The sequence below is a fragment of the Cheilinus undulatus genome, linkage group 7 (assembly GCF_018320785.1).
Source record: "Cheilinus undulatus linkage group 7, ASM1832078v1, whole genome shotgun sequence".
Taxonomy (NCBI): domain Eukaryota; kingdom Metazoa; phylum Chordata; class Actinopteri; order Labriformes; family Labridae; genus Cheilinus; species Cheilinus undulatus.
The window spans coordinates 900,528-918,405 of record NC_054871.1 but is presented as its reverse complement, the minus strand read 5'-3'; the positions used below and the strand labels follow the sequence as shown (position 1 = coordinate 918,405).

The window sequence follows — 17,878 nt, the reverse complement described above, 5'->3', positions numbered from 1 at the left end:
TTGAATCCAAACAGGTTGGAATATGTGGGTCCCAGCTCTCCGGTCTCCCTCCTCCCTCTACCTGTTGGCTGCAGCACACCTGAGCGCCGTTAGCTCTCAGGGTGGAGGAGGGGAGTGTTTAGAGGGACAGACAGAGCCACACACTCCTGGACAAATATGAGGAGGTGTGTTTGTTTAAACCTTCTTCCTTGGGTAATTAATTAATTAATTAATTAATTAATTTTCCAAGCGTTCGTTTATCCCGGGCATGTTCAGATTTCCGGGTTTTGCTATTTTAGTTTGGCTGTAGTTCGCCGGTAGTCCTATTTCCTCGTTGTTTTCTTTTCCTGATCAGACAGTTAGGTTCTTCTTGGTTTGGTAGTTTTAGTTCGGGGTGGTGGCTGGTCCAATGGCCCATTGCGCGGTTAGCCACGCCCACCACCCCTCTTTTGTTCTGTTTGGCCGGCGCCTACAGCCCTTTTTATTTCATTGATTTCATTTATTAACTGGTTGATTTTTGTGTTTAAAGATAAAGCTTGGATTATTATTTTGAAACTCCAAACCTTCTTCTGTGTCCTTTGTGTTGCTGGTCTCTTTAGTGCGAGCCTTATTTCTGTGGTTTGAATTAATCATTTTTAAGAGGCCGTAACATATGTGGGCGCTCGTCCGGGATTTAAACCCGGGAATCATACCCTTAGACGTAACCAAGAACACAGTGAAACTTTGCAGCATTCCTCTGCAGCAGCCTTTTAAAAACAGTCCAGTATATAAAACAAAAGGAATATTTGATGCTTCCATTCATTTTTCAGACATTAGAAATAAATAACTATTAAATCAAATCTTAAATTTTAAAAAGAGAAATTTCCCTCAAAGAATGCGACTGAAAAAAAAAACTAAACAGAATGTGTTTGATATCAGGAGCTCAATCATAGACAACTGACCCGGAATAAAACGATAAAATCAGGTTATTAAGATCATCAGTGCTTCAGAAAAACATGAGGAAATATTCAGAGAACTTTGAGATCAGCTGTTTTAATGAATGGGAACTTTGAGATCAGCTGTTTTAATGAATGGGAACTTTGAGATCAGCTGTTTTAATGAATGGGAACTTTTAGATCAGCTGTTTTAATGTTTGGAAACCATTTAAATCTGCCGTTTTAATGTATGAAAACTATTAGATCAGCTGTTTAATGTACGGGAACTTTTAGATCAGCTGTTTTATTGTATGGGAACCTTTGGATCAGCTGTTTAAGTGAACAGGAACTTTTGGATCACCTGTTTTTATGTACGAGAACCTTTAGATCAGCTGTTATAATGTACGGGAATTTTTACATGAGCTGTTTCAATGTATGAGAACTTTTAGATCAGCTGTTTTTGTGTTTGGAAACCTTTTACATCAGCTGTTTTAAGGTACAGGAACTTTTAGATCAGCTGTTTTAATGTACGGGAACTTTTAGATCAGCTGTTTTAATGTACGGGAACTTTTAGATCAGCTGTTTTAATGTACGGGAACTTTTAGATCAGCTGTTTTGATGTACAGGAACCTTTTAGATCAGCTGTTATAATCTACGGGAACTTTTAGATAAGCTGTTTTAAGGTACGGGAACTTTTAGATCAGCTCTTTTAATGTACAGGAACTTTTAGATCAGCTGTTTTAATGTTGGGGAACTTTTAGATCAGCTGTTTTATTGTATGGGAACCTTTAGATCAGCTGTTTTAGTGTACAGGAACTTTTGGTTCAGCTGTTTTTATGTACGGGAACCTTTAGATCAGCTGTTATAATGTACGGGAATTTTTACATGAGCCATTTCAATGTATGTGAACCTTTAGATCAGCTGTTTTTATGTTCAGGACCGTTTACATGAGCTGTTTCAATGTATGAGAACTTTTAGATCGGCTGTTTTTATTTTCGGAAACCTTTTAGATCAGCTGTTTTACTGTATGGGAACTATTTGATCAGCTGTTTTAATGTACGGAACTGTAGATAAGCTGTTTCAATGTACAGAAAACCTTTTAGATTAGCTGTTTTACTGTACGGGAACTATTTGTTTTGCTGTTTTAATGTATGGGAACTTTTATATCTGCTGTTTTCATCTAAGGAGATTTTTAGATCAGCTGTTTTAATGTATGGGAACTTTTAGATAAGATATTTTAATGTAAGGGGACTTTGAGATCAGCTGTATTTATGTTCGGAACCTTTTAGATCAGCTGTTTTAATGTACAGGAACTATTAGATCAGCTGTTTTTATGTACAGAAACTTTGAGATCAGCTGTTTTAATGTATGGGAACTTTTAGATCAGCGGTTTTGATGTACAGGAACTTTTAGATCAGCGGTTTTGATGTAGGGGAACCTTTAAGATCAGCTGTTTTAATGTACGGGAACTTTTAGACCAGCTGTTTTAAGGTACGGGAACTTTCAGATCAGCTGTATTTATTTTCAGGACTTTTTACATCAGTTGTTTTAGTGTATGAGAACTTTTAGATCAGCTGTTTAAATATACAGGAAACCTTTTAGATCAGCTGTTTAATGTACAAAAACTTTTAGATCAGCTGTTTTAATGTACAGAACTTTTAGATCAGCTGTTTAAATGCACAGGAACTTTAACATCAGCTGTTTTAAGGTACAGGAACTTTTAGATCAACTGAATAATCTATAGGAACTTTTATATCAGATGTTTAAATGTACGGGAACTTTTAGATCAGCTGTTTTGATTTTCAGAACCTTTTAGATCAGCTGTTTAAATGTACGGGAACTTTTAGATAATATATTTTAATCTAAGGGGACTTTGAGATCAGCTGTATTTATGTTCGGGAACTTTTAGATCAGCTGTTTTTAATGTACAGGAATGTTTTGATCAGCTGTTTAATGTACATAAACTTTTAGATCAGCTGTTTTAATGTACAGAACTTTTAGATCAGCTGTTCAAATGTACAGGAACTTTAACATCAGCTGTTTTAAGGTACAGGAACTTTTAGATCAGCTGTTTAATCTATAGGAACTTTTAGATCAGCTGTTTAAATGTACAGGAACTTTTAGATCAGCTGTTTAATCTATAGGAACTTTCAGATCAGCTGTTTAAATGTATGGGAACTTTTAGATCAGCTGTTTAAATGTACAGGAACTTTTAGATCAGCTGTTTAATCTATAGGAACTTTCAGATCAGCTGTTTAAATGTACGGGAACTTTTAGATCAGCTGTTTAAATGTACAGGAACTTTTAGATCAGCTGTTTAATCTATAGGAACTTTCAGATCAGCTGTTTAAATGTACAGGAACTTTTAGATCAGCTGTTTAATCTATAGGAACTTTCAGATCAGCTGTTTAAATGTACAGGAACTTTCAGATCAGCTGTTTTAATGTGCGGAATTTCAGATAAGCTGTTTGAATGAACGGGAATTTTTACATGAGCCATTTCAATGTATGTGAACCTTTAGATCAGCTGTTTTAATGTACAGGCACTTTTAGATCAGCTGTTTTAATGTACAGGCACTTTTAGATCAGCTGTTTTAATGTACAGGCACTTTTAGATCAGCTGTTTTAATGTACAGGCACTTTAGATCAGCTGTTTTAAGGTACAGGCACTTTTAGATCAGCTGTTTTAATGTACAGGCACTTTTAGATCATCTGTTTCAATGTAAAGGCACTTTTAGATCAGCTGTTTTAAGGTACAGGCACTTTTAGATCAGCAGTTTAAATGTACGGAAACTTTTAGATCAGCTGTTTCTATCTTCGGAAACCTTTTAGATCAGCTGTTTTAATGTATGGGAACTTTTAGATCAGCTGTTTTCATGTAAGAGGACTTTTAGATCAGCTGTTTTAATGTACAGAAACTTTTACATCAGCTGTTTTAATCTAAGGGGACTTCTAGATCAGCTGTTTCAATGTACAGGAACTTTTTGATCAGCTGTTTAATGTACAGGAACTTTTAGATCAGCTGTTTTAATGTATGGGAACTTTTTAGATCACCTGTTTAATGTACTAGAATTTTTATATCAGCTGTGTCAATGTATGGAATCTTTTAGATCATCTGTTTTTATGTACAGGAACTTTTAGATCAGCTGTTTTAATCTAAGGGAACTTTTAGATCAGCTATTTAATGTTCAGAAACCTTTTAGATCAGCTGTTTTTAATGTACGGGAACTTTTAGATCATCTGTCTAATGTATGGGAACTTTTGGATCAGCTGTTTTTATGTACAGGAACTTTTAGGTCAGCTGTTTTAATGAATGGGAACTTTTAGATCAGCTATTTTTATGTACTGGAACATTTTGATCAGCTGTTTAAATGTATGGGAACTTTTAGATCAGCTGTTTTAATGGACAGGAACTGTAGTAATCAAACTTTTAGATCTGCTGTTTTAATGTACGGAAACTTTTTGATCAGCTATTTTTATGTACGGAAACTTTTAGATCAGCTATTTAATGCACGGGAATTTTTAGATCAGCTGTTTTTATGTTCAGGAACTTTTACATCAGCTGTCTTAATGTATGAGAACTTTAAAATTTGCTGTTTTAAAAAACGGGAACTTTTAGATCAGCTGTTTTAATGTACGTGAACTTTAAGATCAGCAGTTTTAACGTAGGGAACTTTTAGATCAGCTGTTTGAATGTACAGGAACTTTTAGATCAGCTGTTTAATGTACAGGACCTTTTAGTTCAGCTGTTTTGATGTATGGGAACTTTTAGATCAGCTGTTTTAATGAACGAGAACTTTTATATCAGCTGTTTTAATGTATGGGAACTTTTAGGTCAGTTGTTTTGATGTACGGGAACTTTTTAGATCAGCTGTTTTAATGTACAGGAACTTTTAGATCAGCTGTTTTGGTTCTCTCCTGGTCCTCCCTTGGTTCTGTCCTGGTCCTCTCTTGGGTCTGTCCTGGTTCATACTGGTCCTCGCTTGGTTCTCTCCTGGTCCTTGCTTGGTTCTCTCCTGGTTCTCTCCTGGTCCTCTCTTGGTTCTCTCCTGGTCTTCTCCTGGTTCTCTCCTGGTCCTCCCTTGGTTCTCTCCTGGTCCTCTCTTGGTTCTCTCTTGGTCCTCTCTTGGTTCTCTCCTGGTTCTCCTCTGGTCTTCTCTTGGTTCTCTCCTGGTCCTCTCCTGGTTCTCTCCTGGTCCTCTCTGGGTTCTCTCCTGGTCCTCTCTTGGTTCTCTCCTGGTCCTCTCTGGGTTCTCTCCTGGTCCTCTCTTGGTTCTCTCCTGGTCCTCTCCTGGTCCGCTCTTGGTTCTCTCCTGGTCCGCTCTTGGTTCTCTCCTGGTCCTCTCTTGGTCCTCTCCTGGTCCTCTCTTGGTTCTCTCCTGGTCCTCTCTTGGTTCTCTCCTGGTCCTCCCTTGGTTCTCTCCTGGTCCTCTCTTGGTTCTCTCCTGGTCCTCTCTTGGTTCTCTCCTGGTCCTCTCTTGGTCCTCTCCTGGTCCTCTCTTGGTCCTCTCTTGGTTCTCTCCTGGTCCTCTCTTGGTTCTCTCCTGCTCCTCCCTTGGTTCTCTCCTGGTCCTCTCTTGGTTCTCTCCTGGTTCTCCTCTGGTCCTCTCTTGGTTCTCTCCTGGTCCTCTCTTGGTTCTCTCCTGGTTCTCCTCTGGTCCTCTCTTGGTTCTCTCCTGGTCCTCTCTTGGTTCTCTCCTGGTCCTCTCTTGGTTCTCTCCTGGTTCTCCTCTGGTCCTCTCTTGGTTCTCTCCTGGTCCTCTCTTGGTTCTCTCCTGGTCCTCTCTTGGTTCTCTCCTGGTCCTCTCTTGGTTCTCTCCTGGTTCTCCTCTGGTCCTCTCTTGGTTCTCTCCTGGTCCTCTCTTGGTTCTCTCCTGGTCCTCTCCTGGTTCTCTCCTGGTCCTCTCTTGGTTCTCTCCTGGTCCTCTCCTGGTTCTCTCCTGGTCCTCTCCTGGTTCTCTCCTGGTCCTCTCCTGGTCCTCTCTTGGTTCTCTCCTGGTCCTCTCCTGGTCCTCTCCTGGTCCTCTCTTGGTTCTCTCCTGGTCCTCTCCTGGTTCTCTCCTGGTCCTCTCTTGGTTCTCTCCTGGTCTTCTCCTGGTTCTCTCCTGGTCCTCCCTTGGTTCTCTCCTGGTCCTCTCTTGGTTCTCTCTTGGTCCTCTCTTGGTTCTCTCCTGGTTCTCCTCTGGTCTTCTCTTGGTTCTCTCCTGGTCCTCTCCTGGTTCTCTCCTGGTCCTCTCTTGGTTCTCTCCTGGTCCTCTCTTGGTTCTCTCCTGGTCCTCTCTTGGTTCTCTCCTGGTCCTCTCTTGGTCCTCTCCTGGTCCTCTCTTGGTCCTCTCCTGGTCCTCTCTTGGTTCTCTCCTGGTCCTCTCTTGGTTCTCTCCTGGTCCTCCCTTGGTTCTCTCCTGGTCCTCTCTTGGTTCTCTCCTGGTTCTCCTCTGGTCCTCTCTTGGTTCTCTCCTGGTCCTCTCTTGGTTCTCTCCTGGTTCTCCTCTGGTCCTCTCTTGGTTCTCTCCTGGTCCTCTCTTGGTTCTCTCCTGGTCCTCTCTTGGTTCTCTCCTGGTCCTCTCTTGGTTCTCTCCTGGTTCTCCTCTGGTCCTCTCTTGGTTCTCTCCTGGTCCTCTCCTGGTTCTCTCCTGGTCCTCTCTTGGTCCTCTCCTGGTCCTCTCTTGGTTCTCTCCTGGTCCTCTCTTGGTTCTCTCCTGGTCCTCTCCTGGTTCTCTCCTGGTCCTCTCTTGGTTCTCTCCTGGTCCTCTCCTGGTTCTCTCCTGGTCCTCTCCTGGTCCTCTCCTGGTCCTCTCCTGGTCCTCTCTTGGTTCTCTCCTGGTCCTCTCCTGGTCCTCTCCTGGTCCTCTCTTGGTTCTCTCCTGGTCCTCTCCTGGTCCTCTCTTGGTTCTCTCCTGGTCCTCTCTTGGTTCTCTCCTGGTCCTCTCCTGGTTCTCTCCTGGTCCTCTCCTGGTTCTCTCCTGGTCCTCTCCTGGTCCTCTCTTGGTTCTCTCCTGGTCCTCTCTTGGTTCTCTCCTGGTTCTCCTCTGGTCCTCTCTTGGTTCTCTCCTGGTCCTCTCCTGGTTCTCTCCTGGTCCTCTCTTGGTCCTCTCCTGGTCCTCTCTTGGTTCTCTCCTGGTCCTCTCTTGGTTCTCTCCTGGTCCTCTCCTGGTTCTCTCCTGGTCCTCTCTTGGTTCTCTCCTGGTCCTCTCCTGGTTCTCTCCTGGTCCTCTCCTGGTTCTCTCCTGGTCCTCTCCTGGTCCTCTCTTGGTTCTCTCCTGGTCCTCTCCTGGTCCTCTCCTGGTCCTCTCTTGGTTCTCTCCTGGTCCTCTCCTGGTCCTCTCTTGGTTCTCTCCTGGTCCTCTCTTGGTTCTCTCCTGGTCCTCTCCTGGTTCTCTCCTGGTCCTCTCCTGGTTCTCTCCTGGTCCTCTCCTGGTCCTCTCCTGGTTCTCTCCTGGTCCTCTCTGGGTTCTCTCCTGGTCCTCTCTTGGTTCTCTCCTGGTCCTCTCTTGGTTCTCTCCTGGTCCTCTCTTGGTCCTCTCCTGGTCCTCTCTTGGTTCTCTCCTGGTCCTCTCTGGGTTCTCTCCTGGTCCTCTCCTGGTTCTCTCCTGGTCCTCTCCTGGTCCTCTCCTGGTTCTCTCCTGGTCCTCTCTTGGTTCTCTCCTGGTCCTCTCTTGGTTCTCTCCTGGTCCTCTCTTGGTTCTCTCCTGGTTCTCCTCTGGTCCTCTCCTGGTCCTCTCCTGGTTCTCTCCTGGTCCTCTCTTGGTTCTCTCCTGGTCCTCTCCTGGTTCTCTCCTGGTCCTCTCCTGGTTCTCTCCTGGTCCTCTCCTGGTCCTCTCTTGGTTCTCTCCTGGTCCTCTCCTGGTCCTCTCCTGGTCCTCTCTTGGTTCTCTCCTGGTCCTCTCCTGGTTCTCTCCTGGTCCTCTCTTGGTTCTCTCCTGGTCTTCTCCTGGTTCTCTCCTGGTCCTCCCTTGGTTCTCTCCTGGTCCTCTCTTGGTTCTCTCTTGGTCCTCTCTTGGTTCTCTCCTGGTTCTCCTCTGGTCTTCTCTTGGTTCTCTCCTGGTCCTCTCCTGGTTCTCTCCTGGTCCTCTCTTGGTTCTCTCCTGGTCCTCTCCTGGTTCTCTCCTGGTCCTCTCTTGGTTCTCTCCTGGTCCTCTCTTGGTTCTCTCCTGGTCCTCTCCTGGTCCGCTCTTGGTTCTCTCCTGGTCCTCTCTTGGTTCTCTCCTGGTCCTCTCTTGGTTCTCTCCTGGTCCTCTCTTGGTCCTCTCCTGGTCCTCTCTTGGTCCTCTCCTGGTCCTCTCTTGGTTCTCTCCTGGTCCTCTCTTGGTTCTCTCCTGCTCCTCCCTTGGTTCTCTCCTGGTCCTCTCTTGGTTCTCTCCTGGTTCTCCTCTGGTCCTCTCTTGGTTCTCTCCTGGTCCTCTCTTGGTTCTCTCCTGGTTCTCCTCTGGTCCTCTCTTGGTTCTCTCCTGGTCCTCTCTTGGTTCTCTCCTGGTCCTCTCTTGGTTCTCTCCTGGTCCTCTCTTGGTTCTCTCCTGGTTCTCCTCTGGTCCTCTCTTGGTTCTCTCCTGGTCCTCTCCTGGTTCTCTCCTGGTCCTCTCTTGGTCCTCTCCTGGTCCTCTCTTGGTTCTCTCCTGGTCCTCTCTTGGTTCTCTCCTGGTCCTCTCCTGGTTCTCTCCTGGTCCTCTCTTGGTTCTCTCCTGGTCCTCTCCTGGTTCTCTCCTGGTCCTCTCCTGGTTCTCTCCTGGTCCTCTCCTGGTCCTCTCTTGGTTCTCTCCTGGTCCTCTCCTGGTCCTCTCCTGGTCCTCTCTTGGTCCTCTCCTGGTCCTCTCTTGGTTCTCTCCTGGTCCTCTCCTGGTTCTCTCCTGGTCCTCTCCTGGTTCTCTCCTGGTCCTCTCCTGGTCCTCTCTTGGTTCTCTCCTGGTCCTCTCTTGGTTCTCTCCTGGTTCTCCTCTGGTCCTCTCTTGGTTCTCTCCTGGTCCTCTCCTGGTTCTCTCCTGGTCCTCTCTTGGTCCTCTCCTGGTCCTCTCTTGGTTCTCTCCTGGTCCTCTCCTGGTTCTCTCCTGGTCCTCTCTTGGTTCTCTCCTGGTCCTCTCCTGGTTCTCTCCTGGTCCTCTCCTGGTTCTCTCCTGGTCCTCTCCTGGTCCTCTCTTGGTTCTCTCCTGGTCCTCTCCTGGTCCTCTCCTGGTCCTCTCTTGGTTCTCTCCTGGTCCTCTCCTGGTCCTCTCTTGGTTCTCTCCTGGTCCTCTCTTGGTTCTCTCCTGGTCCTCTCCTGGTTCTCTCCTGGTCCTCTCCTGGTTCTCTCCTGGTCCTCTCCTGGTCCTCTCCTGGTTCTCTCCTGGTCCTCTCTGGGTTCTCTCCTGGTCCTCTCTTGGTTCTCTCCTGGTCCTCTCTGGGTTCTCTCCTGGTCCTCTCTTGGATCTCTCCTGGTCCTCTCCTGGTCCGCTCTTGGTTCTCTCCTGGTCCTCTCTTGGTTCTCTCCTGGTCCTCTCTTGGTTCTCTCCTGGTCCTCTCTTGGTCCTCTCCTGGTCCTCTCTTGGTCCTCTCCTGGTCCTCTCTTGGTTCTCTCCTGGTCCTCTCTTGGTTCTCTCCTGGTCCTCCCTTGGTTCTCTCCTGGTCCTCTCTTGGTTCTCTCCTGGTTCTCCTCTGGTCCTCTCTTGGTTCTCTCCTGGTCCTCTCTTGGTTCTCTCCTGGTCCTCTCTTGGTTCTCTCCTGGTTCTCCTCTGGTCCTCTCTTGGTTCTCTCCTGGTCCTCTCTTGGTTCTCTCCTGGTCCTCTCTTGGTTCTCTCCTGGTCCTCTCTTGGTTCTCTCCTGGTTCTCCTCTGGTCCTCTCTTGGTTCTCTCCTGGTCCTCTCTTGGTTCTCTCCTGGTCCTCTCCTGGTTCTCTCCTGGTCCTCTCTTGGTTCTCTCCTGGTCCTCTCCTGGTTCTCTCCTGGTCCTCTCCTGGTTCTCTCCTGGTCCTCTCCTGGTCCTCTCTTGGTTCTCTCCTGGTCCTCTCCTGGTCCTCTCCTGGTCCTCTCTTGGTTCTCTCCTGGTCCTCTCCTGGTTCTCTCCTGGTCCTCTCTTGGTTCTCTCCTGGTCTTCTCCTGGTTCTCTCCTGGTCCTCCCTTGGTTCTCTCCTGGTCCTCTCTTGGTTCTCTCCTAGTTCTCCTCTGGTCTTCTCTTGGTTCTCTCCTGGTCCTCTCCTGGTTCTCTCCTGGTCCTCTCTTGGTTCTCTCCTGGTCCTCTCCTGGTTCTCTCCTGGTCCTCTCTTGGTTCTCTCCTGGTCCTCTCTTGGTTCTCTCCTGGTCCTCTCCTGGTCCGCTCTTGGTTCTCTCCTGGTCCTCTCTTGGTTCTCTCCTGGTCCTCTCTTGGTTCTCTCCTGGTCCTCTCTTGGTCCTCTCCTGGTCCTCTCTTGGTCCTCTCCTGGTCCTCTCTTGGTTCTCTCCTGGTCCTCTCTTGGTTCTCTCCTGGTCCTCCCTTGGTTCTCTCCTGGTCCTCCCTTGGTTCTCTCCTGGTTCTCCTCTGGTCCTCTCTTGGTTCTCTCCTGGTCCTCTCTTGGTTCTCTCCTGGTTCTCCTCTGGTCCTCTCTTGGTTCTCTCCTGGTCCTCTCTTGGTTCTCTCCTGGTCCTCTCTTGGTTCTCTCCTGGTCCTCTCTTGGTTCTCTCCTGGTTCTCCTCTGGTCCTCTCTTGGTTCTCTCCTGGTCCTCTCCTGGTTCTCTCCTGGTCCTCTCTTGGTCCTCTCCTGGTCCTCTCTTGGTTCTCTCCTGGTCCTCTCTTGGTTCTCTCCTGGTCCTCTCCTGGTTCTCTCCTGGTCCTCTCTTGGTTCTCTCCTGGTCCTCTCCTGGTTCTCTCCTGGTCCTCTCCTGGTTCTCTCCTGGTCCTCTCCTGGTCCTCTCTTGGTTCTCTCCTGGTCCTCTCCTGGTCCTCTCTTGGTTCTCTCCTGGTCCTCTCCTGGTCCTCTCTTGGTTCTCTCCTGGTCCTCTCTTGGTTCTCTCCTGGTCCTCTCCTGGTTCTCTCCTGGTCCTCTCCTGGTTCTCTCCTGGTCCTCTCCTGGTCCTCTCTTGGTTCTCTCCTGGTCCTCTCCTGGTCCTCTCCTGGTCCTCTCTTGGTTCTCTCCTGGTCCTCTCCTGGTTCTCTCCTGGTCCTCTCTTGGTTCTCTACTGGTCTTCTCCTGGTTCTCTCCTGGTCCTCCCTTGGTTCTCTCCTGGTCCTCTCTTGGTTCTCTCTTGGTCCTCTCTTGGTTCTCTCCTGGTTCTCCTCTGGTCTTCTCTTGGTTCTCTCCTGGTCCTCTCCTGGTTCTCTCCTGGTCCTCTCTTGGTTCTCTCCTGGTCCTCTCCTGGTTCTCTCCTGGTCCTCTCTTGGTTCTCTCCTGGTCCTCTCTTGGTTCTCTCCTGGTCCTCTCCTGGTCCTCTCTTGGTTCTCTCCTGGTCCTCTCTTGGTTCTCTCCTGGTCCTCTCTTGGTTCTCTCCTGGTCCTCTCTTGGTTCTCTCCTGGTTCTCCTCTGGTCCTCTCTTGGTTCTCTCCTGGTCCTCTCTTGGTTCTCTCCTGGTCCTCTCTTGGTTCTCTCCTGGTCCTCTCTTGGTTCTCTCCTGGTTCTCCTCTGGTCCTCTCTTGGTTCTCTCCTGGTCCTCTCTTGGTTCTCTCCTGGTCCTCTCTTGGTTCTCTCCTGGTCCTCTCCTGGTTCTCTCCTGGTCCTCTCCTGGTTCTCTCCTGGTCCTCTCCTGGTCCTCTCTTGGTTCTCTCCTGGTCCTCTCCTGGTCCTCTCTTGGTTCTCTCCTGGTCCTCTCCTGGTCCTCTCTTGGTTCTCTCCTGGTCCTCTCTTGGTTCTCTCCTGGTCCTCTCCTGGTTCTCTCCTGGTCCTCTCCTGGTTCTCTCCTGGTCCTCTCCTGGTCCTCTCTTGGTTCTCTCCTGGTCCTCTCCTGGTCCTCTCCTGGTCCTCTCTTGGTTCTCTCCTGGTCCTCTCCTGGTTCTCTCCTGGTCCTCTCTTGGTTCTCTACTGGTCTTCTCCTGGTTCTCTCCTGGTCCTCCCTTGGTTCTCTCCTGGTCCTCTCTTGGTTCTCTCTTGGTCCTCTCTTGGTTCTCTCCTGGTTCTCCTCTGGTCTTCTCTTGGTTCTCTCCTGGTCCTCTCCTGGTTCTCTCCTGGTCCTCTCTTGGTTCTCTCCTGGTCCTCTCCTGGTTCTCTCCTGGTCCTCTCTTGGTTCTCTCCTGGTCCTCTCTTGGTTCTCTCCTGGTCCTCTCCTGGTCCGCTCTTGGTTCTCTCCTGGTCCTCTCTTGGTTCTCTCCTGGTCCTCTCTTGGTTCTCTCCTGGTCCTCTCTTGGTTCTCTCCTGGTTCTCCTCTGGTCCTCTCTTGGTTCTCTCCTGGTCCTCTCTTGGTTCTCTCCTGGTTCTCCTCTGGTCCTCTCTTGGTTCTCTCCTGGTCCTCTCTTGGTTCTCTCCTGGTCCTCTCTTGGTTCTCTCCTGGTCCTCTCTTGGTTCTCTCCTGGTTCTCCTCTGGTCCTCTCTTGGTTCTCTCCTGGTCCTCTCTTGGTTCTCTCCTGGTCCTCTCTTGGTTCTCTCCTGGTCCTCTCTTGGTTCTCTCCTGGTTCTCCTCTGGTCCTCTCTTGGTTCTCTCCTGGTCCTCTCTTGGTTCTCTCCTGGTCCTCTCCTGGTTCTCTCCTGGTCCTCTCCTGGTTCTCTCCTGGTCCTCTCCTGGTCCTCTCTTGGTTCTCTCCTGGTCCTCTCCTGGTCCTCTCCTGGTTCATGCTGGTCCTCTTCCCCCCAAAACCCCCTGAGAGGAGCAGCAGAGAAGATTTTGGATGGACTGATGCTTTCTGGTCCATAAATAAGAGCGGTCACAGCCACGGTAGGAGAAAGAGCTGTGATTGGCTGTGAGATCTACGAGCTGATAATTGGGGTCAGCTGACAGTCAGCTGATCCCAGCTGGGTGTGTGACTGCCATGTCCTGCATGAACTAACGCTGAGCTTCAGTCTTTAAAGAGTCTCACAGAAAAAAAGCCAAACATGGTCTGGGCTTAAAGCTTGGGTTTTGTTGTTTCCTCCATCTACGTCCCAATCGTTGACTTTTTTCATTCAAACATCTGAGGAGTTGAAATAAATGATCAAATTCAGCATGCTCTCATTGAACCAGTCTTTAGACTGGAGATTGTCTCCAGTGTTTACCTTCAACAGCAGCCTGTGTTTATGTTCATATAAAATCTGTCTAATCTGGTGTAAAGTCTGGAATGATCCTCTGAAATAAAGAAAGCCTCTGATAAACGTCTGTGTGATAAATGAGGTGTGGAGTCATGGCTGATCAGCCTTTCTCTGCATGTGAGAGTCTCATCCTGTGGTCTCGTGGAACCACAAACACCGACACAGCTGGGTTTGTTCCCGCCAGTCTCCAGGGTTAGAGATTATCATTTAGGATTACAATTCAGCCCGACACGACGGTTTAAGTACCTCAGTTTGCTTGTTTGCAGACAGAGGGGGAGATATTTTATTAATCCTTTGCAGAACGACACATCATTTTTCTTCTTTAGGTGTGAAAAATCAAGGACCGATGAAAACTCAGCGATGTCTGCTCATGCTTGATTCTGTCCTCACTGCTTTTTTAACGTTCATTTCAGTTCTGTTCTGTTTTATCCTGATGCTACGGTGGCCCTGAGAGCTCACAGCACTGCAACTTAAGAAAACACATGCAAAAAGCAAAAACACAAGCAAATTAAGAAAACATCTTCATCAATTTGACAACACATGCGCAGCATTTAGAAAACACGCTGCAAAGACCAACACAACACATTAGAAAAACGCGCTGCAAATACACCGCAAAACAACGGAAGTGTTTCCAGAGGACACTTAAAAGTGATGCACACGTTCGGACACGCTTGTTGATGTTGTTGACGCGGATTTTGAGTCACAGTGGTGCTGGGAAATGAGATTAAAAGTAAGTGTTTTTGATTAATTTTAACATTGTGATCGTATGATTCAGATTTTAGCCTATTGCAGTGATCTGCTGTTAAACTATCGTTAGCCTTTTGCTTTTAATTAGCCTGCCAATTCTCATAACCTGATGAAATAATACACACGGTTAATTCACTGTGAAACCATAGACTGTATATAGTGTGAAACACGCTGTTAGCTGGCTATATTTACTATCAGAACCCTTAATAGGGGACAAGTAAGTTAAACTACCGGTGGGTTTTGCTGACATGGTTCCACACTATATACAGTCTATGGTTTTACAGTGAATTAACCGTGTGTATTATTTCATCAGGTTATGAGAATTGGCAGGCTAATTAAAAGCAAAAGGCTAACGATAGTTTAACAGCAGATCACTGCAATAGGCTAAAATCTGAATCACCACAATGTTAAAATTAATCAAAAACACTTTTTATCTAATTTTCCAACACCACTGTGACTCAAAATCCACGTCAACAACGTAGATGTCAAGATGTAGATGACGTGTTCGCTATCTGATGGTACATCTTTGGGGCCGCCATCTTGGCAAGGGCAAAAGAGTGAGAGTTCAACAGAGTTATATGAGCAGACAGCATTGAAAAAGCCAAATTCCTGTGCTGACGCCCACAGATACGGTGGGTTTCTCCCTCTGATGGTGGTGGTCTGGCTTTAAATATGTACAGGACTTCCGACCGGGTTGTTTATTAAAAGTTGTTACCTTATTTAAAGTACAATGCACCCGCTGTTTTGGAAGGAAATGTGGAATCTTTCACTAGGTGTAGTACTGACCGTCATCTGAATGTTAAAAGCCAGACTGGTCATTTTAATGTTGCTGGCAGAAAGCACCTCCTGGCTTTAAGTATTTATTTTTTTACTCAGTGTTATTTTAATGTCATTAAATACAATACTTAAAATATACAGCTAGGTGATATAAAATTTTTTGGCGTGAGTAAAGCACGCAGTTCTTATCGCCCACTCCAAAAATATATTTGCCTTAATTTTCTGCTGTCCCACAAACCAATAAATCAGTCATCAGAAGACTGGTATTTGACTTAAATGCAGGAAAATTCTCTCGTTTTGACGATAAGCATTATTATCTGCACCGCAGAGAGAGAGAGTCAGTGTGCACCGCGCTGTACAGACAGTGTGAGTATCAGTTTGATTTAGGCTTTTTAGACAACATAAAGATGATCAAAGAAGCCAGGAACATTCAGCTTTAACTTTGCTCTCTCCTTCTTTGTTTTGCCACTTTTTGTTGTACCATAAAGAAGAAAATCATGAGAAATTAGAAATCACGTGACTCGTCGGGACTTTTACCTGTTGAGACTTTAGTTTTCCTCATGTAGCTCTCTCTCTCTCTCTGCCTCCCATCTGATGATCCGCTCAGAAAATTTTACTGGAATCTGCTAGCTCTGTGGGTGTTTAAGTCAGAAATCCATCCCCTGCATGAGTAATTACGCCGAGATCGGCCGTTGTGTCCTCACATGGCTAATATACACTGCAAACTCAAAAATCATCAGGTGAGAAAGGGTGTGACGACTCCCAGTGTACGCCTGCATGCAGCCTAGATTAAAGACCAGTTGCAAGATGAGAGGGAGAGAAATTATCTATATAAATCTATTTGGGGAAACAAAAACTATCTTATTATAGATTCTAAATATTCAATTACACATGTTCCCTGTACACCTCATAGACATAATAGGATTTTTAATTTAAAGTTGATCAGACCCACAATAAGTACCTCGATTTAACTCCAGTAAGTAATCAGTATGATGTTCAAGCTTTCATCTTTATAACAAAACAAATTTCATGTAGATTGGTTCAGGATTAAGCAAGGTAGGGCGGATTACAGGCGAAGTGGGCTTGTTTATAATGAGCGTTCACTAATCCCGCCAGTTCCAAGATGGCGGACCGGCAGATGCAGAGCGGCTACGTTTAATAGCCGTGAACGCGTCATCTACGTATCCATATCTATGGTCAACAACATCAACAAGCGTGTCCAAACATGTGCATCACTTTTAAGTGTCCTCTGGTAAACACTTCCGTTGTTTTGCGGTGTATTTGCAGCGCGTTTTTCTAATGTGTTGTGTTGGTCTTTGCAGCGTGTTTTCTAAATGCTGCGCATGTGTTGTCAAATTGATGAAGATGTTTTCTTAATTTGCTTGTGTTTTTGCTTTTTGCATGTGTTTTCTTAAGTTGCAGTGCTGTGAGCTCTCAGGGCCACCGTATGATGCTACAGTCGCATAAAAACATTTTTATTCTCATTAAACTACACTCAGTTCCCACCATGACAATGCAGATTTTATTTTTGCAAATTTATGATAAATAAAAATGCTAAATCTCACCCTGACATCAGTATTCAGAGCCTTAGACAGCTCTGTAAATCTAGATCAGGATCCTCCATGTCTCTGCTGAGATGTTTCTGCACCTTGACTGGAGTCCACCTGTGCTAAATTAACCTGATTGGACATGATTCTAAAGCCTCTCTATAGAAGGCCTCACAGCTGACAATGATATCAAGGGTCAAAGGTCAAAGCTTCATTCTGAGGTTATGTTTCATCCCGTCTTTCTTCTTCTTCTCCTGCAGACGAACAGATGAACACGGAGGAGAAGAAGAAGAGGAAGCAGCGCAGGAACAGGACCACCTTCAACAGCAGCCAGCTGCAGGCTCTGGAGCGAGTGTTTGAGAGGACGCACTACCCCGACGCCTTCGTCAGAGAGGACCTGGCCCGCCGCGTCAACCTCACCGAGGCCAGAGTCCAGGTACGAGCCCTGCCCCGGGTCATGTTTGCGTATCCTCAGCCTTCCAAAATAAAAGCCCTGGTTCTTTAAAGTTTAGAGCTCTTCCTGTCAGATGCAGCCAGTTATTGGTTCAACGTCTGATCGAGGTCAAAGACGCTGCAAAAATCAGCTGAGAATTCACAGACGGGGTCGCAGAAATGAACCAGGTTTATGAACTCTCACACCAACGCTCAGGCCGTGCTGTTGGACCTTTAAAGGGTCAGAGGACTCTATTTTTCATATTTTTGGTTTTAAACTGGGCAGTAGTGAAGGAGGAGCAGAACAACAGGCTGAGAATAAAACTCAGGATAAGTGTGAGCTTTACTAACAGAGAGACGGAGATGTTTACAGTCAGGCTAGCTACATAAAAGATGATTTTGGTCTGATTCACCCCCCTATGGCCGGGATGGCGCAGCCCGATTGAAGGCTTCATGCAGCCCATTATCTGTCTAGATAATCCTTAATCCTTGTGAGGTCATTAATTATTTCTCTGCTCCTAATCAGTGATATCTGTGATTTTTAAACTGGACTGCCTCTGAGAGTGAGCAGACTGGGTAATATCCCTAACAGGGTACTTCTAAATGCTTTTACAGCTCACTAACACTCATGGTGGGGCCCTGCTGGCTCCACTGATCCTGTTCTCACTGCTGTGACCTCTATATGACCTCTGAAGACAGAGGAGGATCACCTCAGCATCTCTTTACGCCTCCAAGACCTTCACAGTGGTGAAACCCAGAGCTAGCCAAGTTAGCTTTAGCAACATGGTCTTTAGCAAATATAGCTAAAGCTAATGTGGCTATGTAACACACCTGTGTAGCTTGATAAGCTGCTTTGTTGGCTTAGCTTTAGCTGTGTAAGCTACGCTACTTTTTTAGCTCACGCAATGTGTTATTTAGCAAATGTAGCTAAATATAATTCAGCTAGCAGATACTGTAAATTTGTAGCTTACATAGCTGCTTTGTGAGGATAGCTTTAGCTACATCAGCTATATTAGCTGATGTAGCTAAAGAGGATTAAATAGCTATGCAGATAATGTAGATATATTGCTTACATACCTGCTTTTTGAGCCTAGCTTTAGCTGCTTAGCTCCATTAGCTATGTAGCACTGTTATCTACATAGCTTAGGCAGCTAACAGAGCTACATAAGCTACACTGGCTTCATTAGAATGTTTACCCTGCCTTGTTAAAGGTTTTCAGGTCTTTGGCTTGAACCTGGCATCCTGGCCGTCACCTTAACCCTAAACAGAAGTTAAATCTGGTTTTAATTTGTACTTCTGTTCTGAGATGTACGGCGTCTCAGACGAACG

At 46.4% G+C, this 17,878-nt stretch overlaps 1 protein-coding gene across 2 annotated transcripts in view; it reads left to right on the top strand.

Moving 5' to 3' along the window:
* Positions 1-17,878, top strand: part of prrx1b (paired related homeobox 1b) — a 59,259-nt gene that overhangs the window by 11,226 nt on the left and 30,155 nt on the right. For both annotated transcript variants that reach the window (XM_041790433.1, XM_041790432.1), the window contains exon 2: positions 16,378-16,553. In XM_041790433.1, coding sequence (XP_041646367.1) covers positions 16,378-16,553 — 176 coding nt within the window. The remainder of the gene's footprint in view (positions 1-16,377; positions 16,554-17,878) is intronic.